The sequence below is a fragment of the Hippocampus comes genome, unplaced genomic scaffold (assembly GCF_001891065.2).
Source record: "Hippocampus comes isolate QL1 unplaced genomic scaffold, H_comes_QL1_v1.1 scaffold590, whole genome shotgun sequence".
NCBI lineage: Eukaryota > Metazoa > Chordata > Actinopteri > Syngnathiformes > Syngnathidae > Hippocampus > Hippocampus comes.
The window spans coordinates 162,120-188,260 of record NW_017806273.1 but is presented as its reverse complement, the minus strand read 5'-3'; the positions used below and the strand labels follow the sequence as shown (position 1 = coordinate 188,260).

The window sequence follows — 26,141 nt, the reverse complement described above, 5'->3', positions numbered from 1 at the left end:
TTAATTGGACGGCGCTGGAACCGTTGTTAACCTTTCAGAGGAAGGTCATTTCAATATCCTCCCTCGTTTGTCCCCAGTGATGAAAATTCATCTTCACCTGCCCCAAGTCTTTTGTTAAAAAAAAAAAAAGTGCAGATTTTGTTTCATTTTAAATGCTTCTTAAAAATTATCATGCAGATCAGTTAAAAATAAAAGACAGTTTTGAGGCCAAAAAGTATATAATAGTTGTTTGTTGCGTCTTTTACATCACCTTTCAAGTTTATACTTTTTTTTTTTTTTTTTTTTTTTTTTTTTTTTTTTTTTTTTTGACAAAACATGTCTTCTTTCCATGAACCGGCATCATCATTTTTTCCGGCCCCAAATTATTCACATTCCACCTAATAAAGCCAATCTTTTAAAATGACATCCGCCTGAAGAGTAGACATCAAAAAGGATTTGCATTTCGGGGGGGGGTTGAGCCCATTCGAGGCCAAACGTCCCAATTTGACAACTTCTCAAAAGCGGTTTCCAAATCCATAAAATATGGCGTCTTTCCTTTGCATTTTTAGCCCACGTCAAAATTAAGCAGGAGCGGATGTGGCTCAACTTGATGAGCCATTTTTCTTCTCAGTCCGCACTCTGCGTTCTGAACTAATTCAACAAAGAAGTATTCAATTAGAATGAATATTTGATGTGCATATTTCAGGCTGAAGTCGGTGACATTTTTTTTACCACCACCCAGTGTGGGCAGTCGAGGCCTGTTGCTACGGTTACGGCCCCACCGCTGGCCTCCCGCTCCTTAATTGCATCCTTAATTTACCTTGACGGGATGCGCGTAATTACACATCGTGCTTGCAAGCCGGCACAGTGATGAAGTGTGACTAATAATACAAGTGCCTCAAGTACATACTGCTGAGTTTCATGCATAAATGTTCAAAGCCATAACTTGGCAATGCGCTAACGTTTTCCGAGGAAAGAAAATGCATCGTGGAATGCTCTGAAACTCACTCAAATGTCCAGTTTTTGCGAGCAAAATGAAACAGAAAAACAAAGCAAAAAAAAAAAAGTTCATTCTCTCATCTTATCACGCGTTCTTCCGATTCTTAATGTCAATTTTTTTGGCTTTGGAACCCCGACGCCGGACAATCATTGAAGCGTGTGCGTCATTTTATTCTTTCGTTGCACTGAGTGGAAAGCTTTCAATGTTCTGTGACGTTCGGAGTCTCCCGTTAGATTTTTGCCGCGGCGTATCGCAAACCTGCACCCTTGAATTGGTCTCAGCATCATCGTGCACAAAGCTAATGCGACCTGACACATCTGCGGTGCGAGTGTGTCTGTGTGTGTCCTCGGGGATGGATTGTGGCGCAAGGCATGAGCTTATGTATGAAGCGCTTCCAAAGCAAAGGTTCAGCACTGGGCTTTTAGGGCATCTTGGGTGCTTATGTAACACTTTTCTTTTTTTTTTCTTTTTTTTTTTTTTTTTATTATTTTTAATGTAGACGGAATATCAAGGAGTTTGCAAATCATCGGGTTGTAATTGCCTAGCGAGACCACACAGAATCGGCTCAAAGCACTTGAATGAGGACGACCACAAAAGAACAACACACATCGGTAGTCCGTTTGGAACGCTTGATTTACTGAGGTGTGAAACTGCACAAAGCTCGGCAAAGTAGACCACAACTCACACGCTGACTGACAGAACATGTCCCCGATGTCGTATGCTAGGCCACGCCCCTTAAAGGCACAATACAACACTCGTTATAGTGACTTTCGGCTTCTTCCAACGTACACTAACTGCACTTTATGAAACAACTTTATTTCTTTACGTTATCTATGATGTTTTTAGTAGGGTATTGGCCGAAACGTTGGACAATTTTCAACTGATGTTTGCAGATTTTTTCATGAATTAATTTATTTCAAAACATGAACACATGACAGTATAAGGCAAGTATATTGAGGTTCAAACATTGACACAAGTCGCCCGATGATTGCCGATTATTCTCTCTGTTGTCAAACTGAGCATATACTTGAAGACAAATTATGATAAAATGTTGATATCCAAATGAGTTATTTTATTGATTCTATATGATCCCCTTTAATTGGCAGATTAATCTGTTATCTGAATTTATTATTGTGCCCAACATCGGATCAGCATCGGCCTCCCCAAAAATCGAGACCTCCTTTTTGCCATTTTTCTGTTTAAAAATGCATGAGAAAAAAGTAGAGGTGTTTTTTTGTGGGAGTTCTGGAACAGAATAATGACGTTTCAATTCTTTATAATGGAGAACACGGAACATCCTCGCTTTGGTTCGACTACTTCAGCACCGTGGCTTCAAAATGAAGAGCCGGTCCCTAATTCGCTGTCCATTTGCTCGCAGTGGAGTTTCCCGCCTCTCTGAAGGGTGGGGCTCGTCATGAATCAAAACAGGCCTCCGGTTTTTAAACTTTTCCTCTTGGCCATTATCTACTCATACTCGGCTGCTTTCCGGGGCTGGCGCCATGTCGTCTCAGTGAAAAAAGGCAAAAAGATGAGACTTCAAACCCGCACTCGGCTTGTGATTGATTTTCCCCGTCATCCCTCCCGTCGTCTGCCGCACAGCCCTTGAGGTGCAACCCGCCCCAAGCGCTCGCGGCGCAATTAGCACCGCGGCGAACCCATCGTTATTCCTTCATGTCACCCACAGCGGGGACTTGTCCTAATTACCCGTCGAACCCGACAATTTTTTACCCATCGCGTGTCTGCAATGTTTTGTTGCCGAGCGGCCACGTGTAAGTTTAGGGGATGTTTTATTGGTTATTTTGCATCCCCTCCCGCCCCGCCCCGCTCCTTCTTGTCGGCCTTAATTATTAAAGCGCCTCTTTCTTGCTGTGTTTTTCAGAGTCGGGAAGAAGATGCACAGGGGATCCCTGCCAGGCAACTCGGTGAGTCTAATCAGAAAAAAGGAATGCAAAAAAACAAACAAAAAAATCTGGGGAAAGTCTTTGTTTGACACTGTGCCAACATGACAGTTGGTGTAGCAATAATAGTTTAAGTGCGTACAAATGCGTGTCTATAAATACAAACGCATTGTACTTTAAAAAAAAAAAAAAAAAAAAAACGGAAAAAAATCAGACGCTCACTGCTTATTAAATAAACATCCAGGCTTGAGTCATCCATGTTGAGGTGGGACTGAGTACTGTTTGACAAATCCCACATCGACTTGTTGTTTTTCAATCTGTGCAACGATGACAGAAAATCCAAGAAGCCGACATTTTCTTCATCATTTTGCTTCAAAAAGTAAACAAAGAAGGAATTGGAACGGCACTCGGTGGAGTGCAGACCTGGCAAACGTGATTTTTCCTCATATCGGACACCGTTTCCAGACAGGGCATTTCAGTGTTCCGCAAGGACATGAAACCCGACTTTGACATCCCAATTTCAGGTCGGAACTCAAGTGAGCAAAAAAAAAAAAAGTATTATTATTTTTTCCATCAGGCAAACAACACACACAAACCAATCGTGCAAAAATAAAAACAAGTCTAGCTTCATTGGGGGATTATCCAGTCTCAATCTGAGATGGATTCTTCTCTCTTTGTCTTTTATTTATTTATTTTCCTACTGTCCGTTTTCATTCCCCACACAAGCAATAACAACCAACTTCATAATGTTGCCACAAATACAAACATCCGTCTTGAAGGAGCTGTGGGGAGGATGGGAGGAAAAAAAAAAGAGCCACGCTGTTTGACGCAGAGTAAAAAGTGATTGCCTTTTTCACACCAGTCAGACTTGACGGGCCTGTGGAGAATATTGTTTGTGTGGGCCCAGTCCATCGCAGGCATTACTGCACACATTTTGTTTTATTTATTGCAAATGCAAAAGTTGAAAGTAGTTTTTGGATTGTGAAAAGACAAAGACATCAAAGCAGTGATGAAATGGCCCTCGTGTGTCAGGCTTGCGACAATCCAGTACGCGTGCACCGATGCGTTTCTTTCTGCCATTAGGGGGCGCTTACGAAGGTCGTAGGCGGGAATGAGGTCACTAACGCGTGACTCCAAAATGTGCACGTCTTCCAGGGACAGCTGATCTCACACCTTGCTTTTTCTAGTCAAGTCATCAGACTACAGTTTACTCTTCAACCGTCACATGGTTTCTTGAGACTCGTTTGTTGGTCTACTCTGATTGGCAAGCCTACCAAGGATGGCCATCGGTGAAACTGGGTTACGGGGCTCCAGTTTTATATTCGTTGGAATGGCCAAAATGAACACAAACATTTTGTTGTTTTTCTTGAATCTTGGTCAAAATGGCTGCTTCAAGCCAAAATGGCTAATTTCCTGTCTTTTCAGGAATGGCTTCCTGAGACATTGTTGTGCCCATCACATGTCATTTTTCCAGGTGAAATTTGAATTTTTGAAGTCTTGCTTTATTTATTCATGTATTTATTTGCTGGCTTTCTTGTTGCTTCTGGGACCTCTTCAGAAATGCCTGCGGCGCTCCTAAGACAATTTCCCACATACAACCTGCGGATATGCTGCTGAGCAGCTGCACTCAATTTCTTTGGACCGTCCTGTCGACGCCCGGCTTCGACTGGAACAGTGTTGACCCGCTGTTTGATTTTGGCCCCTGTGCTGCATCTCACTTTCAGGATATTGACAGACAGGCCATCTTTATGGACAGCCGCAATTCTTTCCTTTTCAGATCCTGAGAGAGTTCTTTGCCATGTGGTGTCACGGTGAAACTTGGGCGAGAGAGCCCCCCCCCCAAAATCTGAACCTTAGTCCGTGTTCTCTCCGCTGCGTGTTTATCATGGCGACTCGTTGCTATGGCGAGCTCCCCTGTGCGCACACCTTCACCGCACACCTTTCCACGGGGTTGACAGCGGCGCCCGAGGTGTGCGGCGCTCGCCTCCGCCGTCCTCCGCAACATCCGCTTTGCCGCTCTCGGGAAGTGTCACCATTGATTTGCGCTCGCCCGGCTGCCGGCCATTCCGCGTTCACTTGCAGCATATGTACGCAGCGCGCGCACAAACGCACACATCTCCAAATGCGTAGCAGATTTCATTTTAGCGCCCTTGATCCTTTTAATCACCGCTGGCGTCCAGGCTAAGTGACTTTCCCCTCCTGTGCTTCCTCAGTGGAATAGCCAAGTAGAACTTCCCAGATAGGATTTGTACTTGATCACTTTTCACCACTGACAAATTCTCATCATCCCAAACCTCACACCGCAACCGAGACCTAAGAGACGCCCAGTCACCGTTGCGAGCGCTCATGCAACCATTTGGCAGTAAACTCCTTCCGGCGTACATTCTTCGAACCGTCTGTCGGTCGACTTTTCCGGGCAGCGAGCCCATTTCCTTTGCTCGTTTGACAGCCACAAGCCGAGTGCATTCGGATCAATGGATTGATCGCGCCTTCGCCGTCCGTCACGGTCGCTGGTGAGTGGCCAGACGCTGGCAGATGCTGATTTTCACCTGAAAGGCGAAGGACACAATGGACGGAGTGAAGGACACTCTTCACGATGTTCCCTTCGTTTTTTTTCTTCTTCTTCCTGCAATTTGATGATGAATCGAAAGCCATTAGTATTGAGTTGAAAGCCTACATGTTCAGTCTTAATTAGTTTCTCCCCTCCCTCCCCCTTTTTTTTTTCTTTTTACTCCTCTTGACACACAGCACAATTTTATCTCTGCAATGAGGGATTGGGAACTGTTTTATCTGATTCAACTGTCAATCTGGGCTTTCTGGAAACATATGCAAAGTCGGCCATTTAGCGAGCCCAACAGGACATTTGGAGGTGGGGGGATTTGCTCTCCCTCAGATCGGACGTGTGGACTCGCGTCTTCGTTGGGTGATTTTGTAAATCCGGGGGATCAGTCAGTTCATGTGAGTGACCTTGGATATCTGAACTTTGATTTTGCGTAATTCCAAAGGACGTCAATGTCAACATCAGGGTTGTCTGAGCTTTTTCCACCGAGGGCCACTTCGAGTCCCATCGTCATATCTCCGTTCACCTACCGTGACAACATCCAAGTCAAGAAAACCTTGGAATTTGAAGAAGGAAACCCTTCCTTTATAACCCACCATTTTTAGCGTATCTCCAGCATAGCCCGGTTTATTTTGGGGGATGCGATCCAGACTTGCGGTTCGATCGCTTGTTGCTGTTAGCCAAACGACTGCTAACATCTTCACATGGTATCAATTCTCAATATGATCTCAATTGTATGCAACGACAAGGAAAAATGTACGTTAAACTCTTAATCTAAGTGCCTCGTCATTTTCTCCACCCTGCATGCTATCTTACTGTTGGCATCACAACCGTTAGCTTGTGAGCTTTTCTCTAATACCTGACCACAGGACACAAAGGGAATCGTATACATGTTAGCATACCGACTGTTAGCATGTTAGCAACAGTCGTTCAAGTTTGGGCCATTGTAAAACTTTACTTTTAGGGTAGTTAAAGCCAAAATGGAAGTGCTCTACAAGGCAAGCCAGACTCACCATCAGTTCTTTACAAAGACCCGTTTTGGAGGCGGGAGAGCCTGCTCCAGTTTTCTAAGGATGGACGCCTGCACATCCTAGATGAATTTGGTTTGCAGTCCAGTAGTTTTGGGTCATTAAGCCTATTCTCCAAATCCTGTATGATCACATTAAGGTGTTGACATGCATACATGCAAAAGTTTGCTTTAAATGGATTTATTGCACTTGTTCTTCCACAGCGCTTCACTTATTAAAAGGCCAAAGGATTCAGTGTGTTTGAAAAGGCTTCTTTCTGGAAATCACAATTTATGACCCTCTTCTCTGCAAATGATGTTTTGAACTTGTGAACGTAATTTGGTGCCGGGCCCTCTTCTGAGCTGCCGAGAACGTTTTGCACATTTTATCACAAACGAGCCCTCTGAGCTGCCTGTCAAGACAGCGAGAAACCCAAGATGTGTCGAACTGCTTTTCCTCAGAAGTGGGAAAAGCAATCACATTCTGTAGTACTTAAACATGGAAAAAATTCTGATTCAACGACGTGACTTCAATAAACGTACAAAAGTATACACAGGATTTTCATTCCGAGGCAACCGCACTGGTGGCCGGTGTAGGGCTGACACTATCGAATCGTCAAATCGTTTCAGAATCGAGAGTAATAGGATCACTCTCAAGTTACCATGAAACAGTAGACCCCCGCATCCTCGCAGATCAGCACACGCAGATTTGCATATTTTCAGATTTTGTTACATGTCTTTTTGTCTTATTTTGTTTATTTTTCCTTCCATTTCTCCTTGTTTTTTGTGGAAAACAACGTATACTATACGGTGTGTTTTTTGGGATGATTTTATTTTTAGTTGACCCTGCCAAAACATTGTATTTACTACAACACATCCCAACTCCCCCCGTTGCATTTCCGTCGCCTTCAATCTCGATTTTTAGTATTCGTGGTCCGGCCCAGTTCTTGTCGACTGCACTGTTGTTTGCTTTTTGTGACGACTGGTCACAGTTTTCAGCCCCATTTAAGAGACAAAATCTGAGCTGCGGGCTTTTGCAAATTTCAATTTCTGACAGGAAGCAGAAACACATCAATCTGAAGACTGCTGAATATAAAGGAAATGTGCTCCCTGTGATATCATCTGGATTTCTTCCCGGTTGGTGATGACATTCGCCTCACAGACGAGCGCACCGCAGCCCCCGATATCGCCGGCTCGCCATGAAAGCGGCGAGCTCGCACCGCCATTCGTCTTCATGTGACATCCACTTAAAGGTCCGCAGTCGTGACAGCGCTCAGTGACGGATGATATTGGCTGCACCAACAAAGTCCAACGGAAAGCCCCCCTGGCTCTCGCATGGCCGTGTACCAACCAAACCGCCCAAAAGGGACAAAATGTCTCATGTCTCTGGGCTGTGTACTTTTACAAGCTGGGGAGCGGTTGCCAGGGTTTCTCCTGCCTCGAATTTGTTCCTGACCATGTCATCAATGGTGAAATGAGATCGCATCATTTGAGCCCTTGGCTCCTCTCTGGCAAGGTTTGCACTTTTCCCTCGTTGACAACGCAGCCGTCTTTGATGGCATTTAGAACGCCATTATAGCCATGACTGTTTTTTTTTTTTTTTTTGGTTCCAGGGCTTCATCCCCAAGCGTAAACAGTGGCTGGCCCAGCAAGATAGAGGCTTGAAAAGGGTGAAGGTGGAAGTGAAATCAACACAGACCGAAAATGTTTTAAAACCCCTTTATAGCCATGTCTTTTTTTTTTTTTTTTTTTTAATGTTAGATTTATTGACAAGGAGTCGTCATTCCAATATTGACGCACATGCGCGCAGGACACGGAGGCGCGCCGGAGCTCGGTGAACTAGGACGTAAGCCGTTTCTTCTGGCCTTTCCTGCGCACCGCTGTTGATGTAGCGCCTCCGTAGTGGCGCTATGCTGCAACTACAGTAAAGATACAAAGCGGCTGCAGAGGGACATCAATCCCTCAGTCAGCACAGCTGGAGCTTTACGCCGCGTTGAGTGATATCGATTGGTTTGGCTTGCTGGGGGGGGCGGCGGCACAAAATTAGCTGGAGGCGACCGGCAGGCAATTTTGAACGCGAGAAAAAACCTGGCAGTTGCCATCTAAATGAATTCAGTATTGCACTTGGCTGTGACAAAACAGATTATTTTCACAGCAGCAGAGTTTTCAGGTCGAAGAAAAAGCAGTGGTGAGAAGTAACAAAGTACAGATACTTGGTTACTGCACTCGAGTAGATTTTATTTCTTTTTGCCAAGGTTATCTGTATTTCAGTATTTTGTGATGACTTTGTATTTGACAGTTGAAAATGAATATCTGTGCTGTCCTTGGTTGGTCAAAAGGCGTTCGATATGTTGTAACACAACCTTAAATCGACAGCTGTAGCTTTGAATGATTGTTTTGATGAGACAAGCGCATGATTATGCCACACTTGGGTGTTGAGGGATTGTTTTGACAACGCAAGCACGTGATTGCCATGCCATAAGTAGCTTTGAATACATTTTTTTGACCACATAAGGGCACGGTCGTTACGCCAAACGTACCTTGAAGTGATTCTTTGCGGATATGAGCTTGAATTCATTTCACAGAACCTTAATACGCCCCATGAAACCTTGAAGTGCGCGATTGTGATGCACTTAATATGCCACGCAGAACCTTGACATTCCACCAACGGGAGGGTCACTGAATGCAAGCAGCGGTGTTGCTCAGTCTCATTTCGAAAGCTCTTCTTTGGTTGTTCTGGTACTTTGCAGGAAGCTGTGCACATTTTTCATTCAGTGACACCATGTGGGCCGTGACATTTCTGGCTTCTCCCACCTAATTAAGCTCTTAATGCCTTGCTTGTTATTGCCTGACGGCCGATGGAGATTAGCGGAAGTCATCGCGGTTGCTTTTTTTTTTTTTTTTTTTCCCCCTTCCCCCTCCCTCCCCACCACGGGGATGAAGGTCATCGATCGGTGCTGTTTTTATTCCCTCACCCTGCGGGCCTTTTGTATCGGGCAGATGTTCGAGAGGTCGTGTTTATCATCCGGAGTCAGAGCAACTCCTTCCACGCCGGGCGAGCAGAGAAACGGCGAGAGGATTTGATTCAGCAGGCGCATGCTCGCTCAGAGGTAAGATTCAACACCACGTCGACATTTTCAGACTTGGGTGCACTTTTTGAAGTTATCTGTTGACAGTTAATCCACTCTATTTGTGGGAGATAGGAATCCATGCGTGGGTTCACTGTGCTTGTTTCAAGAAAGCTTGATATGTAAGAATGACTTGTTCTGTTGGTAAAAATGAAGTCATTTATTCCTCTTTTCACATTTTTTTTCTGTATATATTGTCAAGCACAGTGGACGTTGCGTGTCATCCCACACGCTGCGCACCAAAGTGCACCCCATTCACACAAATTTTGAAGCTCCGATTTCCCAGCGATGTTGAACTCATTCGTGATTCGGCTCATTGCTGTGTCCCAAAACTTGTTTTCCACATTGCATGAAAAGCACAAATAGACTCGTTAAAGAAAGCGATCCACTTCCGCAAATGTTGCTGCATGGTTTATTTTTTAATCTGCAGCATGAGCCCAGGATCTTGCTTTGATGTATTTTGGATATGCAGACATTTGTTGTGCTTTCATCCGCATCCTCGTCCTGCTGTCCGACGTGTCTGCGGGTAGCGCCGACGTTGCCTTGATGAGAAATAATGGCAGCTGGCATGCGTTGGTCCTAATGAGCCGCACGCACGGTTCCCCACGTCTACTTTCAAGACAGCTTTGATTTTTGGTCCTTTTAGCCAACTTATTTTCGGCACGTTAGCTGTCGCTGCCATATCGCAAAAAATGTTTTTAGGGCATTTCACAGTGTAGGTGTAAGTTTGAATTCAAGGAAATTGGATTTATGTATAGCGCCAGCTGGATTTAGAGTCGCACGCCTTCAGTGGAGCATATCGTCGTCGAATTCGGAGAAGCAGAGAAGGCCCCCCCGCTACGATGCAGGAGCAGTTGTTACAATTTCATATTTAGTTTGGATTTTTTTTTTTCTCCCAAAATGAGCTACGAAATGAAGAAAATACGTACAGCAGAGTAGAAGGCAAGTTGAATTTCCTCTTTGGGTATTATAATGGGCACATTAAATAAAATGGAAAGTACATTTTGCACATGAATGGCAAAAATGACAAAAGGTGATTTGGGGTCTTGGTCTAGGGATGCTGATCAGATCGTCAACGTGGTGTTTTGTTGTCTTCCAGAAACCTCCGGTGGTTTTGCTCCTTCACACTTTATCCGACAACGAGGGAGACTGGAGCATCCTTCCTCTGCTGCCTTAGTGAGTTGAATGAATGAGCGAATGAGTGAGTTTTGCTGACGTACCGTATATATTCTTGCTCTAAGCAACCAAAGGGAATCTGAAGCGCATCAAAAAAGACGAACCTGCTTCTAACAACGTATTTCTCTGCGTCCTCAGTTTGTCTCGCACCTTCGGGAAGAATTCCTCGTGGATCGTGTTCCTGGAAGAGGAGACCGGCGTCAAGACGGCGAGGCTCGTCGAAGCGCTCGCAAAGTTTGATGAGAAGAAAGTAAGCAGCCGTCTCTTCTGTCTTTTTCCTTCTGCCTCCTTCTGCCCCCCCACCCCAAAAAAAAGAAGCAAGCATCGTAAGGTACAAAGTGTCTTCTCAATTAAGAACTCCGCCATCTGCTCGGCTCGCCGTGACAGTCGACAGACGTGTCAGTCATGTCGCCGCCGCCGTGCTAATTAAAAAGCCGCCTGCCTGGTGATTTTTTTTTCTTTTTTTTTCTCCAGGTTTTGCCGCCAATGTGGGTCGAGTGTTGATCCTCGGCGAACTTTTAAGTCGCGCTCAGTTTGATTTCATTTGGGTTTTGCCTGTGAAGGCTACATTTACCCCCGTTATGGCTTTCTCAAACGACACCACTATATTGTCGTCTGTCAGACTACCAGATAAATATCGTTCCGTGTCTTAGACTTGAGTCCATGACAAGTCCGAAACCGACCTGTCGCGTGCTTCCGTCAAGATTCAGTCAGTTGGCTAACTCGCTGCTAGCTTTGCAATTAGCAAACGTAGCGTCAGTTGCAATGCTACGTATACTTTGCAGTATTTCCCCTTTCGAAATACTTGACATCACTTTGCGATTGTGTGAGCCACGTCCAACCTCTCGCCACAAGTGGAGGGGCACTGGTGCCGAAGAACCGATCGAAGGACGCCGTTGGGCACGTCGCGTCGTGCGGCAAGACCGACAATTTTTTTTCGTTGTCGTGAAGGGTTGTTAGCGACGAGAGACGACTTTTGTCTGCGACGGACGCAAACTTTTACGATGTACACGGACAAACATGATTCAAAATTCTCATTCACACGCAATTTCAGAGTGAAAAGAGGACAGTGTGGCTATTTTTATTTTCCTTTTTTTTTTTACTGCAGTTAAATGGGTCCCTATTGGGCTTGAGCAGTATTTTGAGGATTGATGAAGCACTTTTCATCAGGAATGGTTCCTGGGGAAGCCGCTCCACGATGACGAGTCCACCATCATCCATCACTACGCCTTTGCCGAGAACCCTTCTGTCTTTCAGTACCCCGACTTCTCTGCCGCGTGGGCCTTAAGCATTCCCTTGGTGGTCCGGTCAGTGAACTCATCCAGAGTTTTTTTTGAAGATCCGCTGTAAGGTTGTCATTTTTTTTTAATTTGATTTTTTTCAGACTCGCCAACAAAGTCCGAGAGGAGCCGCTGAAATCAGACTTCACCATTGACCTGAAGCACGAGGTGCGTTCTGTTCTGATCACGGTGGTGCCGTGATTCCGTCTACGGCCGTGCTCTCTCATCCCAAATCAGCTTTTAGCCCTTGAAATGAAGAAAAGAATATTGACTGGCAACTGCATTATTGCACAAACTGGTCCAGTCAGTCCAGCACTTGTTGCGTGCACTCCGGCAGGTGGCCTTGTACATTTGGGACAACGGCAAGGGTCCCCATTTGACCGCCGTGCCCGAGCTGTGCACGGAGCCCGAAGATTCCCCGAGGGCCGAGCCGTGCGCCACTACGCTCCACCTCGAGCCTCCACCCTGCGTGAGTAAATTATTATTATTATTATTATTATTATTTTTTTTTTTTATCACACCATCGTTTCTTTACATTTTTAGGAATGTACATCAATCGTTTTCCTTTTAAGACGGTGTAACATCAGTAGTTTGTTTTCTTTTCTGGAAAGTGCAACATCATCAGTTTGATTTCTGTATTGAACGTTCTGTTGAGGAAAGTGCACCACCAGTAGCTTGTTTTCATCTCAGGAAAATGCAGCATCGACATGTAGCTTGAGTTTGAAGTCAAGAAACAACCCGCGGCTAAACTTCTCCTCTTGTACCCTTGACGACTTCCTTTTTGTTTTCCCAAAAAGGGGGAGCCGGTCAGTCAGGACAACATCTTTGTCGCCGTGAAAACCTGCAAGAAGTTTCACGGTGAAAGGGGTGAGCGTCTTTTGTCGTGCCCTCCCACATTGTGACGTTTTTTGCCGCCGCAACGTTGCGCCTTTACCAATCTAATGCTGAGGTTTGATTGCCAGCGCGGTAAAAGGTTTTATTTCCAGCCGCAGACGGGCTCAGCTGTAAATGTCAAATCAATTTTGCTTGCGTGCTGCTCCAAATGTCGCACTGTTTGAGTCGTGGCTCTTAATTGCGACTTTCTCGCCAAACGCAACGCAGTTCCCGTCATCAAGAAGACTTGGGAGAGCGACGCCGTCTATCTGGAGTACTACAGCGACCACGCCGACGGTTCCATACCCACCGTGGATCTGGGAGTCGCCAACACGGAGAGAGGTGAGCGCGGGTGTCGCCTGATGAAACGGAAAAGCTTCCCTCAGTTACCTTACGACGCAAACAATCGCGATTCCGAGGATGATGTTTGATTAGTGAGAGAAGACAGCCAATTTCCTCCTCTGCTTCTTTTTCCTCCTAACTCGGCACCCGGTGGAGACATTACCTTTTGCAATGCGGGCAACCGGCACAGGCCTCGACATTTGTTCATTCTACGGCTCGCCGTGGACGTCTCAAAACAGACGATGGGCGGCAGATGGCCGCCGGGCCCCGTGTGACAGTGAACAGTCGCAGTTAGTTACACCGTTTTATTGGTCCGTTCATCTTTTCTCTGGCCTTCCTACCTTAACACTGACTGATGCCGTTCTTACGAGAATGGCTGGCTGGACGGATGTTGGGAATTGAGCATCACAACTGGGGGGATATTGCACAGGTGCAATTTTCTGCAGCCTTGCAGTGTTTTTTTTTTTTTTAAAGTCATTCAGAGGAGCGCCTTGCGGTTGCTCAAGGTGACAGCTCTGCCTCCTGAGGCGCCCGGCGCCACTTTCTGTGTTCCGCCCCGGCCAGACTTGTCCGAAAGGTCCCATTTTTGCTGAGTCACTTGTGTCAAGTCGCCGTGACAGGATACGCGCCGAGTCTCGCAGCATCCCCGGCGCTTTCTCTCTCGCTCTTTCTCACTCTCTGTCTTGCGCTTTGCCTGAGGCTACCGACCACTCGGGGGCAAATTATTCCAGACAGCAGATCGCTAGCGGCGACGAAAAGGTCGCCCAAGACCTTTGGTGTTGCACCTTAATGGGATGATGCGGCCGCTTTCAAGGGAGGGACGAGAGCGGCGCAATGCGTCGCTCTCCATCCGTGACGCCGGGCAGCCATAACGAGGCGTCCCAGTCTATTTGCCGTGCTGCTCATCAGACCGCGACGGGTTGCAAACCGCAGAGTAGACCAACTCGAGCGTGCATGCGCTCTCTTTTCGACTTTTGGTGACTACTCTAAACTTCATTCTCAGCAAATCCCGATTCTGTGGTTTTACTGGTGGTTTATTATTCCTACTCATTTAAGAATTTGGGGAGGGTTAAAACATTTAAATTTTTTTTTTTTTTAAATACATACTTTATATGTGTATTTTCGCTATTCACTGGGCATCTCAGTCACTACAAGTGGGGGGAGAGGGCGGGGGGGGGCGTCCACTGTATGCTAATATTGGCCCATTTCCTTCTTCTCTACTATGATCAGCCCGTGTGCACCACACTGCCCCTAAGAGGCCAAAGCATGTACAGCAGGAACGACACACTCGGCGAAAGCACACAGACATCACATTGAAACCAACCCCGATAATCGTGCAACACGATTATCACATTTGTTGCCAAAACTCGATTTAAATTTTTTTTTTTAAGCCAACACGATGCTAGCTATGCTAAACTCAACTGCTTTTTGCATTTGTTATACATGCCACCGGTTTCATCTGTGGTTTAGAAACGTAATTTCACATGAATTGATGTTTATGAACGATGATTATCAAATAAGAGACGACTCGTCCTTGGGAGCGACCCAAAAAAAGAAATAAAATAAATAGCTCAGGAGTGAGTTTCAAGCAGACGGGCGCGCTTCGTTTCCTCCCGTCTGTTGCTTTTCCCCACGACAACCTGCAGCATTATGCTAATGACGCCCGGCAGTCACCAGCCATCAACGCCTCGCCACTCGGCTGCCGCTTTTTATTCATCTCCGTATTTATTTCTCATTCGTTGGCATGCCGCGCCTGCACAGCATTAATGCCTTGGCACGTGAACGTGCGTTTGTGTCAAGCGGAGGTCAGGAGATGTTCACCGAGTGGAGTGATGGATGGGTGGAAGGGAAGCGCTTTGATGCGTAATTCGGCACAGTGGGCGGAAAACAAACTTAAAAGCAACAAAAAAAGGTTTGGGACAGTTTATTGATATACAGTGGTGCCATTACTTACACCTGCCAGCCGCTTATTGAACAGGACAAACAAAATGCTGATGACTTGGTCTTAAATGGGTTCTCACTGAACTGATTTTCACATGGTCTTTACCTGTTCCTAAGCTGGTTCTCACTTGGTTCCACAATAGACTGGTCCCTGCTTGGCCCTAAACCGGTTCTCACATTGCCTTCAACTGCTTCACACTTGTTTTGATTTGCTCCTCATCGTCGGGTTGTCTGTCACTTGATCCTTTTTCTGTCCCTGAACCGGTTCTCACTGAGTCCAGAATTCATCTTCAGTTGTGTCTAAACCGGTTCTCACTTTGTCCTACTTGGTCTTAACCTGGTTGTCACCTGGTCATCCCATGCTGCCGAATGTGTTCTCATTTGGTCCTTCGCCCTTTCTAAACGAGTTCTCACGTGGTCTTCATTTGGCCCCTGCGTAGGTTATCCCTTGGTCCTTACTCGGGCTGAAACTAGTTGTTGCTGTATCAGATACCGGGTAACAAACACACTCACACACACAAAACACCACCTTTTGCCGGCGCATAAATAATCCAGCAAGGCCTCCTCTCTTGTATTCTGTGTGTTGTCAGCCCCCGGGGGTTTTCCGTCTGTGCCTGGATGATGACTATGTTGCCGTGCTCGTACTTCCCAATTCTGCTCTTTGTGTGTCAGAGCGGCTCTGCCGCCGGCCTCCTTGTTCAACAAAAACATTTTCCTCCTACGTAGGCAGCATCTGTCCACCTTGAACCCGGTCCGGTTTGATCGTACCAGCCGGTCCATTCCAACAATGAGTTGCAGTGAAACCTTGAAGGTCAGACATAGTCCAGTCCAGGAACACTTGGTCCTGAAGTAGTCCTCACTTGGTTCAGAATGTCTCTTTAAACTCTTTAAACTGGTTCTGTGTCAGTCCTAATTAGTTCTAACCGGATTCCACTGGGTCCTTGCATTTTCCTAAATGAGCTCTCACTTAGTCCTGAAATGGATTTAAACAGGTTCAACTGTGGTCTCATACCGGTTCTCGTTTCACCTTTTACTTGGTATGAAACAGTTCTTATTCGGTCCTTATTCCAAAACTGGTTCTCGTGTCCTAGACCGGTTCTCGCTTGGCCCGACACTGTTGTCATTTAGTCCTTCCTTGGTCTTCAATCGGTTCTTGTTTTTTAAATGGGTCCTCACCCACCGAACTGGGCCTCACTTGGTCCGAAACTACGTATTTGTCGATCATGACTCTGTTTATTCATCGTCCATCCGCTGTATGTCGCAGTATCATTTCGAGGCCCGGATGTATATTTCGAGTGTTCTCTGAGTGTCCCTCATGAGGTGACAAGTGTGCGACCGCATGAACAGGATGATAGAAGTCTTGATTCCCTTCCCGGGGTCATTCTTGTGTCGAAAGCTAAAATACTCCAGCGCGGTCCTTTCAAAGTGAAATCATCCGCAAAACGCCGTTTTGCGTTTGCAGGCCACTGCGGGAAAACCTTCGCCATCCTCAAGAGATTCATCAGCGGCGACGTCCCTGACACAGAGTGGCTCCTCGTCGTGGACGACGACACACTGATCAGGTTTGCGCAATGACGGCCCACCGAACTCCGCCATCATAATCACTGTGGCAGATGTTCAACTTGATCCGGAACATCGAGAGAGGGGCGGGGAGGAAGCTCTTAAAAGTCCCTCTGACTTCACTTGATGTCCGTCAAGTTGCTTCTTCACGTGGAATGCTGGACACGTGCGACACAGCCTGAGGAACTGCACTTATTCCCACACCTGTGCGTGTGTGTGTGTGCGTGTGCGCGTGCACGTGTGCCTCAGCCTCCCCAGACTGCGATCGTTGCTCAGCTGCTACCGACCGTCGGAAGCCGTGTATCTGGGCGAGCGCTACGGCTACGGCCTCAGCCAGGGAGGCTACAGCTACGTCACGGGAGGCGGCGGGTGAGCTTGAACCACCAGACGCCCGCCGGATCTATCACGCAAATCCCGTTATCTGTCATTTCAACATAAACCGCTTGCGCTCACTTCAAAAAAAAAAAATAACGCCGCACTGCCAGCGGGAATTGTCGTTTTGCGGCCTAAGCTTTTTGGCTTTCGGTGCAGATTAAAATGTGAGCGAGCACACTCGCGTTCTGCCGCTAATCGTAAACATTGAGCATAAGCAGCTGCACGCTGCTCTAGAGGATTTTGACATCCGAGTTACGGCGGGCCAATTTGTCCCCGTAGGAAAAACGGAAAATGCTACTTCTGCCCGTTCCCGGCGGCTCTATTTTGCAAATACTGTACTGAGAAGAGACGAGACTGACGGCGTCATGACATGAAGTCATGTGCGAGCGTCTTTCTGCCACGAGACGCTCGGCCGACTGTCAACAAAAGTGATCACGGAAAGGTTGCCGAAGGACTGCTCGTGGATTGGAAGAACTCTGGTCGCAATTGTGTCGCCATCCACCACGTTGCGAGCCGTCATAAAAAGGAGATGGCAAAAAAAAAAAGACGGCGTCGTTCTCCGCCTGTACGTGAACGTGGGCGTGTTGCTGTGGTAATGTTTGCTTCTTTTATTCAATCATGAAATAATTCACCCCTCGCCCCTCAAACAAACCCCAAAACATTTGATCGTTTTTGTGACTACAACATGTAAGAATAACGTAAAAGCCCATCAAAACGTGCGACCGGTCCTGTCATCGTTAATTCGCAAAACCTGCTTCCGTGGCCAGAGTGTACATTTTATTGATACACAAAAAAATCCACCCCCGCTAATCGTAAATTTTTTTTTTTGTGCTCATTTTAGACCTTTTTTCCAATGTCGAGCTTTTGCATTCAGGTTTATTTCTGCAATTCCTGAAAATTCAAATAGAAATAGGTGGCTGGAAACCCCCCTAATGCCACAGCTATGCCCTAAAACATCAGCAAAAAAAAAAAAAAGGAATTATAGATGACAAAATATAGAAATTCAGATTCCGAGATGCTGAAAAAAAACATGCCACAGTCTATTGTAGCGCTTGTGTCCTTTTTTGATTCTCTCTTCACACAAATACTGTAGATATTTTCCTGGCGCAACAAATAAACAGCTCCCAGCATGCACACATAACCGATTTTATTTTTATTTTTTTAACCCAGATACTTGTGCATGTTTCTGCAGCATGGTGTTCAGTCGGGAGGCGGTGGCGCGACTCTTGCAAAGCGGCTGCAAGTGTTACAGTGACGACGCTCCGGACGACATGGTGCTGGGAATGTGCCTCAACGCTCTGGGCATCCCCGCCACCCACAGTCCACTTTTCCATCAGGTGACCGACCACCCTTCATGTCGCGCATGACTATGACCGCTCAGAATCTCCAGGTCGTGATTTGGGAATGAGCCGAGTAATTCTCCTGATTCCCTCATCCTTAATATCACTACAGAATGTTTTTTTTTTTTTTAGTTTGTTTTTTAGTGGACTATGTACAGTAGCCGTAATGACAAAAGCAAAAAAAAAAAAAGGGGGGGATATATCTTATTTTTTTGAGTATGACTGTATTCAGTCATCCAAAACATTTTTCATTCTTATTTATATTGCAATTTATTATTTTTTTTAACAATCCAAAGGATGCTGTATAATTTAATCATTTATTTATTCAATTTAACGTCGTTCCATAAAATATATTAATGGTAATGTTTTGATTTTATGAATATTATTTAAAATGGTTAATTTTCTTCTTTGCTTGTTATATTCGTATCAATTGTATCTCATTATAATCATTTGCCTTTCAACATTTTTTTTTTCCAGCAGTGAACATCCAATCCATTCTTGTGTTTAATTTTTTGTAACTCTAATTTACTTTTTAGTATGTGAAAAGTGTCAACTATTCTTTCTTATGACAATTCTTTCAAAAGAATAATTTTACCCTCAGTCCCCTTCAGCGGCACCACTGAATTAAATAATGAATAAGCAAAAGTTTGCTTTTGTGTTGCACATGGAATGTTGTGCATTTGGGGAAAGATGGCTTTGAAAATGCTTTTTGCAAAAAATAACAGCGCTTCTTGACATCCACGTCATAGTCAAAGCACTTCGCTTTGTTTGTTTTTTTAATTGTTGCATTTATCTTTCACAGGGAGTGCTTACTGAACCCGAGTCTGTTTTTTTTTTTTAAGCATTCCTCCAGCAGATTACCGCAATTAGCAATCTTAAAAAATTGATTTTTTTTTTTCTGTCTTATCACAATGGAGTTTGCGATGATAACCCAGCGTGGCGGTTCCCTTCCAGGCCCGCCCGGAGGACTACTCGGCAGACTTGCTTGCTCACCAGGTGCCCATTTCTTTCCACAAACACTGGAACATCGACCCCGTGGTCGTTTTTAACAAATGGCTGAGGGACGGCCTCCATAAAAGCTCGGCTGACAATAAAAGCACCAAGATGGAGCTGTGAAATCCAAACCTGAACATCGGATGAACGTAGATGTGAGCAGCCACATGTTGTTCAAGCAAAGCAACGACACAGTCGGTTTGCGTGGGATGAGCTTGCATGACTTGTCAATATTCATATATATGTGTGTGTGTGTGTGTGTGTGTGTATGTATATATATATATATACATACATACATACATACACACAGTGTGTGATGAAATCTTACGGATGACGTTCTCTCTGTGAATTCACAAGATGCCACTCGAGGTGTAAAATCTATTTTTAAATAAAAATGTAAATTTTTAACAATGAGCATTTGAATCCCGTTTGACTTCACGTGCACCATTTGAATACATAAGTGGGCCTTTGATATATGCGTGCGCAGTCATCGGGCAAAATTTGCCCATTTTAGTCAGTTGGACTAAATGACGAGACCAATGCATTCACAGTAATCTCAACATCATTTTTACCGATTTCACCTCAGATCTGCAGGCTGTTTGTGTGTCAACAGTAACACATTCAAGTCGAATTAAGGTACTTAATGCGCTGCAAATTTGATCTAACAGATGCCACCTGCCCCCGGCCAACAACTGTCCTGTTTTCACACCCTTTTTAATCAGATCATTTTAAAACGTGAAGAATGATTCCCTCTTTCTTACAAATGCACACTTGCATGTTGTTGTTGTTTGTGAGAAGCAATGACTCAGCTGGGAATTAAAACTCTAAATCTCACGGGCACTATCGCACAACTCCAGGTCGCAAACATCTGCTTGTCATGTGCTGCGATAGAGGGAAAAAAGATCCAAGTACTCTCCAGGCATAACAATAAAAGGAAGTCATTACTTTCCGGGTTCATTAGTGCCCACTCAGCCGGAATAAAGGAGACCTCGCACAAATGTGTAAAGCAAATTGCAGCGGGGAGGCCTTAAGAGGTGGATTTTAACGAGGCCCAATTACTTCTTTTTGATTACTACTGAAATAAAGCATGAGGTGCAAGAAGATTGAGTGTTGTTATTACGTTACTCCTCGTTCTCTTGCCTACATGCTTTCAAGATGAAGAAAGATTTCAGAAATATGTACAGACATACAGTACTGTTGATTTTTCCCAGAGAAAATCCATGTTGGATCAATTAACCCGAAAGGTTTCAGGCAGAAAATATATCCAAAATGTCAGAACCACATTGCTACACAGGAGACATATTGGAACAGTCAAATCTTTTTTTTTTTTTTTTTTTTGGTCACCTCTGGGCTGCTATCATTAATTCATCTAAAAAGACTGTCAGGTGCTGCTGTGCTCAAATAGACACTTTCTTTTCCTCATAAGTATTTTATATTTAATACAGGGGGTGTCAAGCCAGGGTCAGGGGATCAAGCAAGGGTTAGGGCAAATTACTGTTTCAAATTAGGGTTTGAAATGATGGTGGCATGCAAAGGATTGCCAGATGGTTTCAAGTTTGGGTTCTGTGAGTATGGTATCAAGTCATGGTTCAAGTTTTAAATTCGGGTTTCACACAGAGTAAAGCAATGGCGATACCTGAAAAATGCAACAAAAAGCAACGTATTCTATTTTCAAAGAAATAACATATTGCTGCAGCATTCGTTGGTCGTGTCCTGATTGTTTGTAATGTATTTTATTGGTATTGTTGGTTGGAGACCAACTTGTGTAAAATAATGCTCATAATGATCCAGAACAGAAAGATGTTGTGTGACAGATTTACAACGGTAGGCTGCAGCTGCCGAGGCAAAGCGATGTAAACACAAAAAAAAGGTCAATACTAATTCCTTCACTTAATGGCTTCGCGGATTTCAAGGCAATTCATCATTTAACATCTGCACGCGCTACTGCCGGAACAAATTGATTGACCTTCACATAATAAGATACTTGCGGCACGCACGCACGCACACGCACATTGAGTGACAGCTCCGGAGGTTTTGCAGCAGTTAATCAATGGAATAACAAACAGGATTAGAAGTGATTTCTGACACGGTCCCATAACTCTGTCTTGATATTCAACGCCTGTTAATGTTATTTTTTATCGGATTGCTGTCGCCCGTCTTGGCAAATTTATTCATGGACAGATATACATTTACTGCACCGTTCTCTCAACTGGAAGCAGAGATTTTCACCGTGACGTCACAGGCACCGCCATTTCGCAAAACGAAGCCTTTGGAATGGCCGCTGAGATTTACAATCCAACAGGTAAATTGAGTCGATAAGAGACGTGGTAAAAATTCAGACATACCGTAGTTCACATAATCATCTAGGGATTGACTAATTACGTGACTATCCTGTCCATCGGATCGGTCGCACAGGCGCTCTTTTCTCCTGTAATTGGAAGAATGCGAAATAGCGTTGATGCTAGCTAGCAAGCTCGCCATTATGTCCCTCCTCAAACTATGGAAAGACAACTTCATCAAACAATTAATAAATATCGTACCTGTTGGAAAATGTCTTCCACAAAGTAAATTATGGTTTTGTTCATGTTCTGGGGACAGTCTAAAATGCTTAAAGTGTGTGTAAGAAATGGTTAACATGGTTTAATATTAGAAAACTACGACTAATCATGACCACTTCAATTTATGAAAAAAAAAAGTCAAAACAACCGCCACTGTATTTTGGATTTTATGGGCATATTAAGATTTTCCTCCGCATAGATGTTCGCTATAGAGAAAACGCTGGCGCCACCAAAATTCATGTGCACGTCTCTACTTATGCCCAAATCAATCACCGAAAATATCAATAACAATTGCCTCGATATTTTATTTGCTCAGCGTTACATTGCACACCCAGTAAGATAAACAAGCGTTTTGTTGTTGTTTTTTCTTTTGTTTTGTATTTCATCCCTCCTGGGCGAGATGAGCAAAATGGAGGACAGAGTGGCAACAAACACCAGACGGCATGATGAATGAAAGCTGCGCAAAGATCACATTTCAGCGGGACGGTTTGAGCCTTTCGTCTCTTGAAACCTGTCCTTGGTAATGACGAGGATTTGTTGCTGCACTGTAATAGAAGCGCACACAAAGAGGATTCATGCATCGCTAGTCCAAAAAATGGTCAAGGTCAGAGGAAAAAGCAAGGGCATGATTTATACCAGAGGATTATTTACTGGTATTTGCCCAGAATATTTGTCAAGCGGATTTCCTGAGCGGAGCTCCAATGGGCCTTGTTGTTGGGTTTTCTTTTTTTTTTCTCCTCAGCTTGACATACTTTCATCCCAGGTGCCTCTGACACTTGCAGTTCATATTCTTGACATTAAGTAGTCGTCTTAGCCAACTGTTAGAGCACTCGTTAGCACCTGCCCTGGTTCACAAGCATATTTCATATTTGTGAACGCTTTGACATCAAGCGATATTACACAATGACAGATGGAGAAAGTAATCGCAAGAAGGCAAGGCAGCTGTGTTTCGAGAGCGCCTTTCGCGCGCAGGGCAAGTCAATGTGCTTCACATAATTAAACGTAAAACGTTTAAAATAATTTACAAACAAAAGAGTTAAAGTGCAGAAATAAAAAGTAGCTTACTAGAATTACGAGATGAAATTACAGTATAAGAAAAAGATTTTGGAACACATGATTTTTAAAAATGCTTTCCAAAACATTCATTCAAGAGATGTCTGATTGGGCACTTGGTCTGTTTGTAAAAAAAATGTCAGCACGAAAATGTATATCCCCCTGAAAAACTCTGCAGTATTTATTAAATTTTTTTTGTGATGAGGCAGCAGTTAGCATTCGGCTGCTAAACAGACGAGGTTAGCAGAACGAAATTGGCCTCTTACGTGGGGCTCCGTTTCCTTGCATCTCAATAAAAAAAAAATAGTCAACATTTGTTGAACAGTGTTAATATTGTCTCGCAATTGCTTCTTTTGTTGTTTCTCCCCAGCTTCCAGCAAGTGTGGTAGTTGCCATTATGTCCCTCCTCAAACTATGGAAAGACAACTTCATCAAACAATTAATAAATATCGTACCTGTTGGAAAATGTCTTCCACAAAGTAAATTATGGTTTTGTTCATGTTCTGGGGACAGTCTAAAATGCTTAAAGTGTGTGTAAGAAATGGTTAACATGGTTTAATATTAGAAAACTACGACTAATCATGACCACTTCAATTTATGAAAAAAAAAAGTCAAAACAACCGCCACTGTATTTTGGATTTTATGGGCATATTAAGATTTTCCTCCGCATAGATGTTCGCTATAGAGAAAACGCTGGCGCCACCAAAATTCATGTGCACGTCTCTACTTATGCCCAAATCAATCACCGAAAATATCAATAACAATTGCCTCGATATTTTATTTGCTCAGCGTTACATTGCACACCCAGTAAGATAAACAAGCGTTTTGTTGTTGTTTTTTCTTTTGTTTTGTATTTCATCCCTCCTGGGCGAGATGAGCAAAATGGAGGACAGAGTGGCAACAAACACCAGACGGCATGATGAATGAAAGCTGCGCAAAGATCACATTTCAGCGGGACGGTTTGAGCCTTTCGTCTCTTGAAACCTGTCCTTGGTAATGACGAGGATTTGTTGCTGCACTGTAATAGAAGCGCACACAAAGAGGATTCATGCATCGCTAGTCCAAAAAATGGTCAAGGTCAGAGGAAAAAGCAAGGGCATGATTTATACCAGAGGATTATTTACTGGTATTTGCCCAGAATATTTGTCAAGCGGATTTCCTGAGCGGAGCTCCAATGGGCCTTGTTGTTGGGTTTTCTTTTTTTTTTCTCCTCAGCTTGACATACTTTCATCCCAGGTGCCTCTGACACTTGCAGTTCATATTCTTGACATTAAGTAGTCGTCTTAGCCAACTGTTAGAGCACTCGTTAGCACCTGCCCTGGTTCACAAGCATATTTCATATTTGTGAACGCTTTGACATCAAGCGATATTACACAATGACAGATGGAGAAAGTAATCGCAAGAAGGCAAGGCAGCTGTGTTTCGAGAGCGCCTTTCGCGCGCAGGGCAAGTCAATGTGCTTCACATAATTAAACGTAAAACGTTTAAAATAATTTACAAACAAAAGAGTTAAAGTGCAGAAATAAAAAGTAGCTTACTAGAATTACGAGATGAAATTACAGTATAAGAAAAAGATTTTGGAACACATGATTTTTAAAAATGCTTTCCAAAACATTCATTCAAGAGATGTCTGATTGGGCACTTGGTCTGTTTGTAAAAAAAATGTCAGCACGAAAATGTATATCCCCCTGAAAAACTCTGCAGTATTTATTAAATTTTTTTTGTGATGAGGCAGCAGTTAGCATTCGGCTGCTAAACAGACGAGGTTAGCAGAACGAAATTGGCCTCTTACGTGGGGCTCCGTTTCCTTGCATCTCAATAAAAAAAAAATAGTCAACATTTGTTGAACAGTGTCAATATTGTCTCGCAATTGCTTCTTTTGTTGTTTCTCCCCAGCTTCCAGCAAGTGTGGTAGTTGTCTGCCAAACAAAAAGCAAAACAGCCACAGCGCTCGTGTCGTTTAATTGAGCTTTTGCGCGGCACCGATGGTGATTATTCTTTCTTATGAATTTTTCTGACATCAAGCACACACTGAGTGCGTCTTTCTCGTCTGTCAAGCACAGATTGAATTTTGCGGCCACGATTGCTGCTCCAAGTCAAGACCTTGGGCCCACCTTACTTGTTAATAATCCTCCGACGCTTTCGCCAAAAGCCATCCTTTCTCCTCCCGAGATAATGATCACGGACGGGAGCTCCTCCAGCGTTGCTCTCAAGGCCACTTGTTTTGCCTCGTGCATAAAAGCCACCTAAATGAGGCAAGTGCCTCCACCCGGGGCTGAACACATTTGCTTTCTCTTCCCCTGTCCAAAATGTCACATGCAGAAACAACATTTCCTTTTTAACACTCCACTTTGCATCATTTAAATTTTGCCCTATTTTAATTTTTTTTTTTTTACTCCACTTTATTTCCAAGTCTTCTCTTCTTGTTGTCTTTGAGCCTATTGTTTGAGCCTACGCATCAAACGTGCGTTTGTGTAAACTGCAGAGTTGAAAGTCAGCTCTGGCGTGTGCTCCAAAAATCGTCAGGATGATTGAAGCCTTGTGCGATGCCGGTTGCCCCGCAGGCACAAAGTGACATCTTTACACCTCCCCTGAGGCCCGCATGTAAATTAGAGGCGGGCGCCATCACAAATGCAAGAGGTGAGGCGCAGTGTATCATGTCAAACAGAGCAAACAACGTTGTTCTCAAGTAGCCTTGAAGCGCTCTCGCTTGCTCACCCGTCTGCCGCCATCGATTTGGGGAACCTTTACAAGTGATGAATGATAATTCCAAAGGAGTTTTTTGCTCATTGGTGAAAATGTCGATTTGTGGGTATCGAAACTAACCGTTCGCCCCAGGGCATCCACTGTCCTTCACGCGCCACTTGTTCGCTGCTCTGCTAACCGGTGAAGAACAATCATAAAACAGAAACTTGATATTTATCAGTGACGGGGTATGAGCGACTCACTCTGTCGCAGCTGGAGACATTGAAAAGGGTCTGCATCATGCTTCATAGCAATTAGCTTGATGATGTTTCTGCTGAGTCATGCCGCTTGACCCCCCCCCCCCCCCCTCCCACGGTTTTCAAAGGCGCGCTCT

At 44.5% G+C, this 26,141-nt stretch overlaps 1 protein-coding gene across 4 annotated transcripts in view; it reads left to right on the top strand.

Moving 5' to 3' along the window:
• b3glcta (beta 3-glucosyltransferase a) overlaps positions 1-19,840 on the top strand; it is a 32,256-nt gene extending 12,416 nt beyond the window's left edge. For all 4 annotated transcript variants that reach the window (XM_019857540.1, XM_019857539.1, XM_019857543.1 and 1 more), the window contains 13 exons: positions 2,859-2,901; positions 9,444-9,553; positions 10,671-10,747; positions 10,886-10,997; positions 11,918-12,054; positions 12,132-12,195; positions 12,365-12,496; positions 12,825-12,894; positions 13,129-13,242; positions 16,646-16,745; positions 16,993-17,112; positions 18,311-18,455; positions 19,413-19,840. In XM_019857540.1, the coding sequence (XP_019713099.1) occupies positions 2,859-2,901; positions 9,444-9,553; positions 10,671-10,747; positions 10,886-10,997; positions 11,918-12,054; positions 12,132-12,195; positions 12,365-12,496; positions 12,825-12,894; positions 13,129-13,242; positions 16,646-16,745; positions 16,993-17,112; positions 18,311-18,455; positions 19,413-19,574 (1,386 nt within the window). In that variant the 3' untranslated portion in view covers positions 19,575-19,840. The remainder of the gene's footprint in view (positions 1-2,858; positions 2,902-9,443; positions 9,554-10,670; positions 10,748-10,885; positions 10,998-11,917; positions 12,055-12,131; positions 12,196-12,364; positions 12,497-12,824; positions 12,895-13,128; positions 13,243-16,645; positions 16,746-16,992; positions 17,113-18,310; positions 18,456-19,412) is intronic.
• Positions 19,841-26,141: the final 6,301 nt, after the last annotated feature.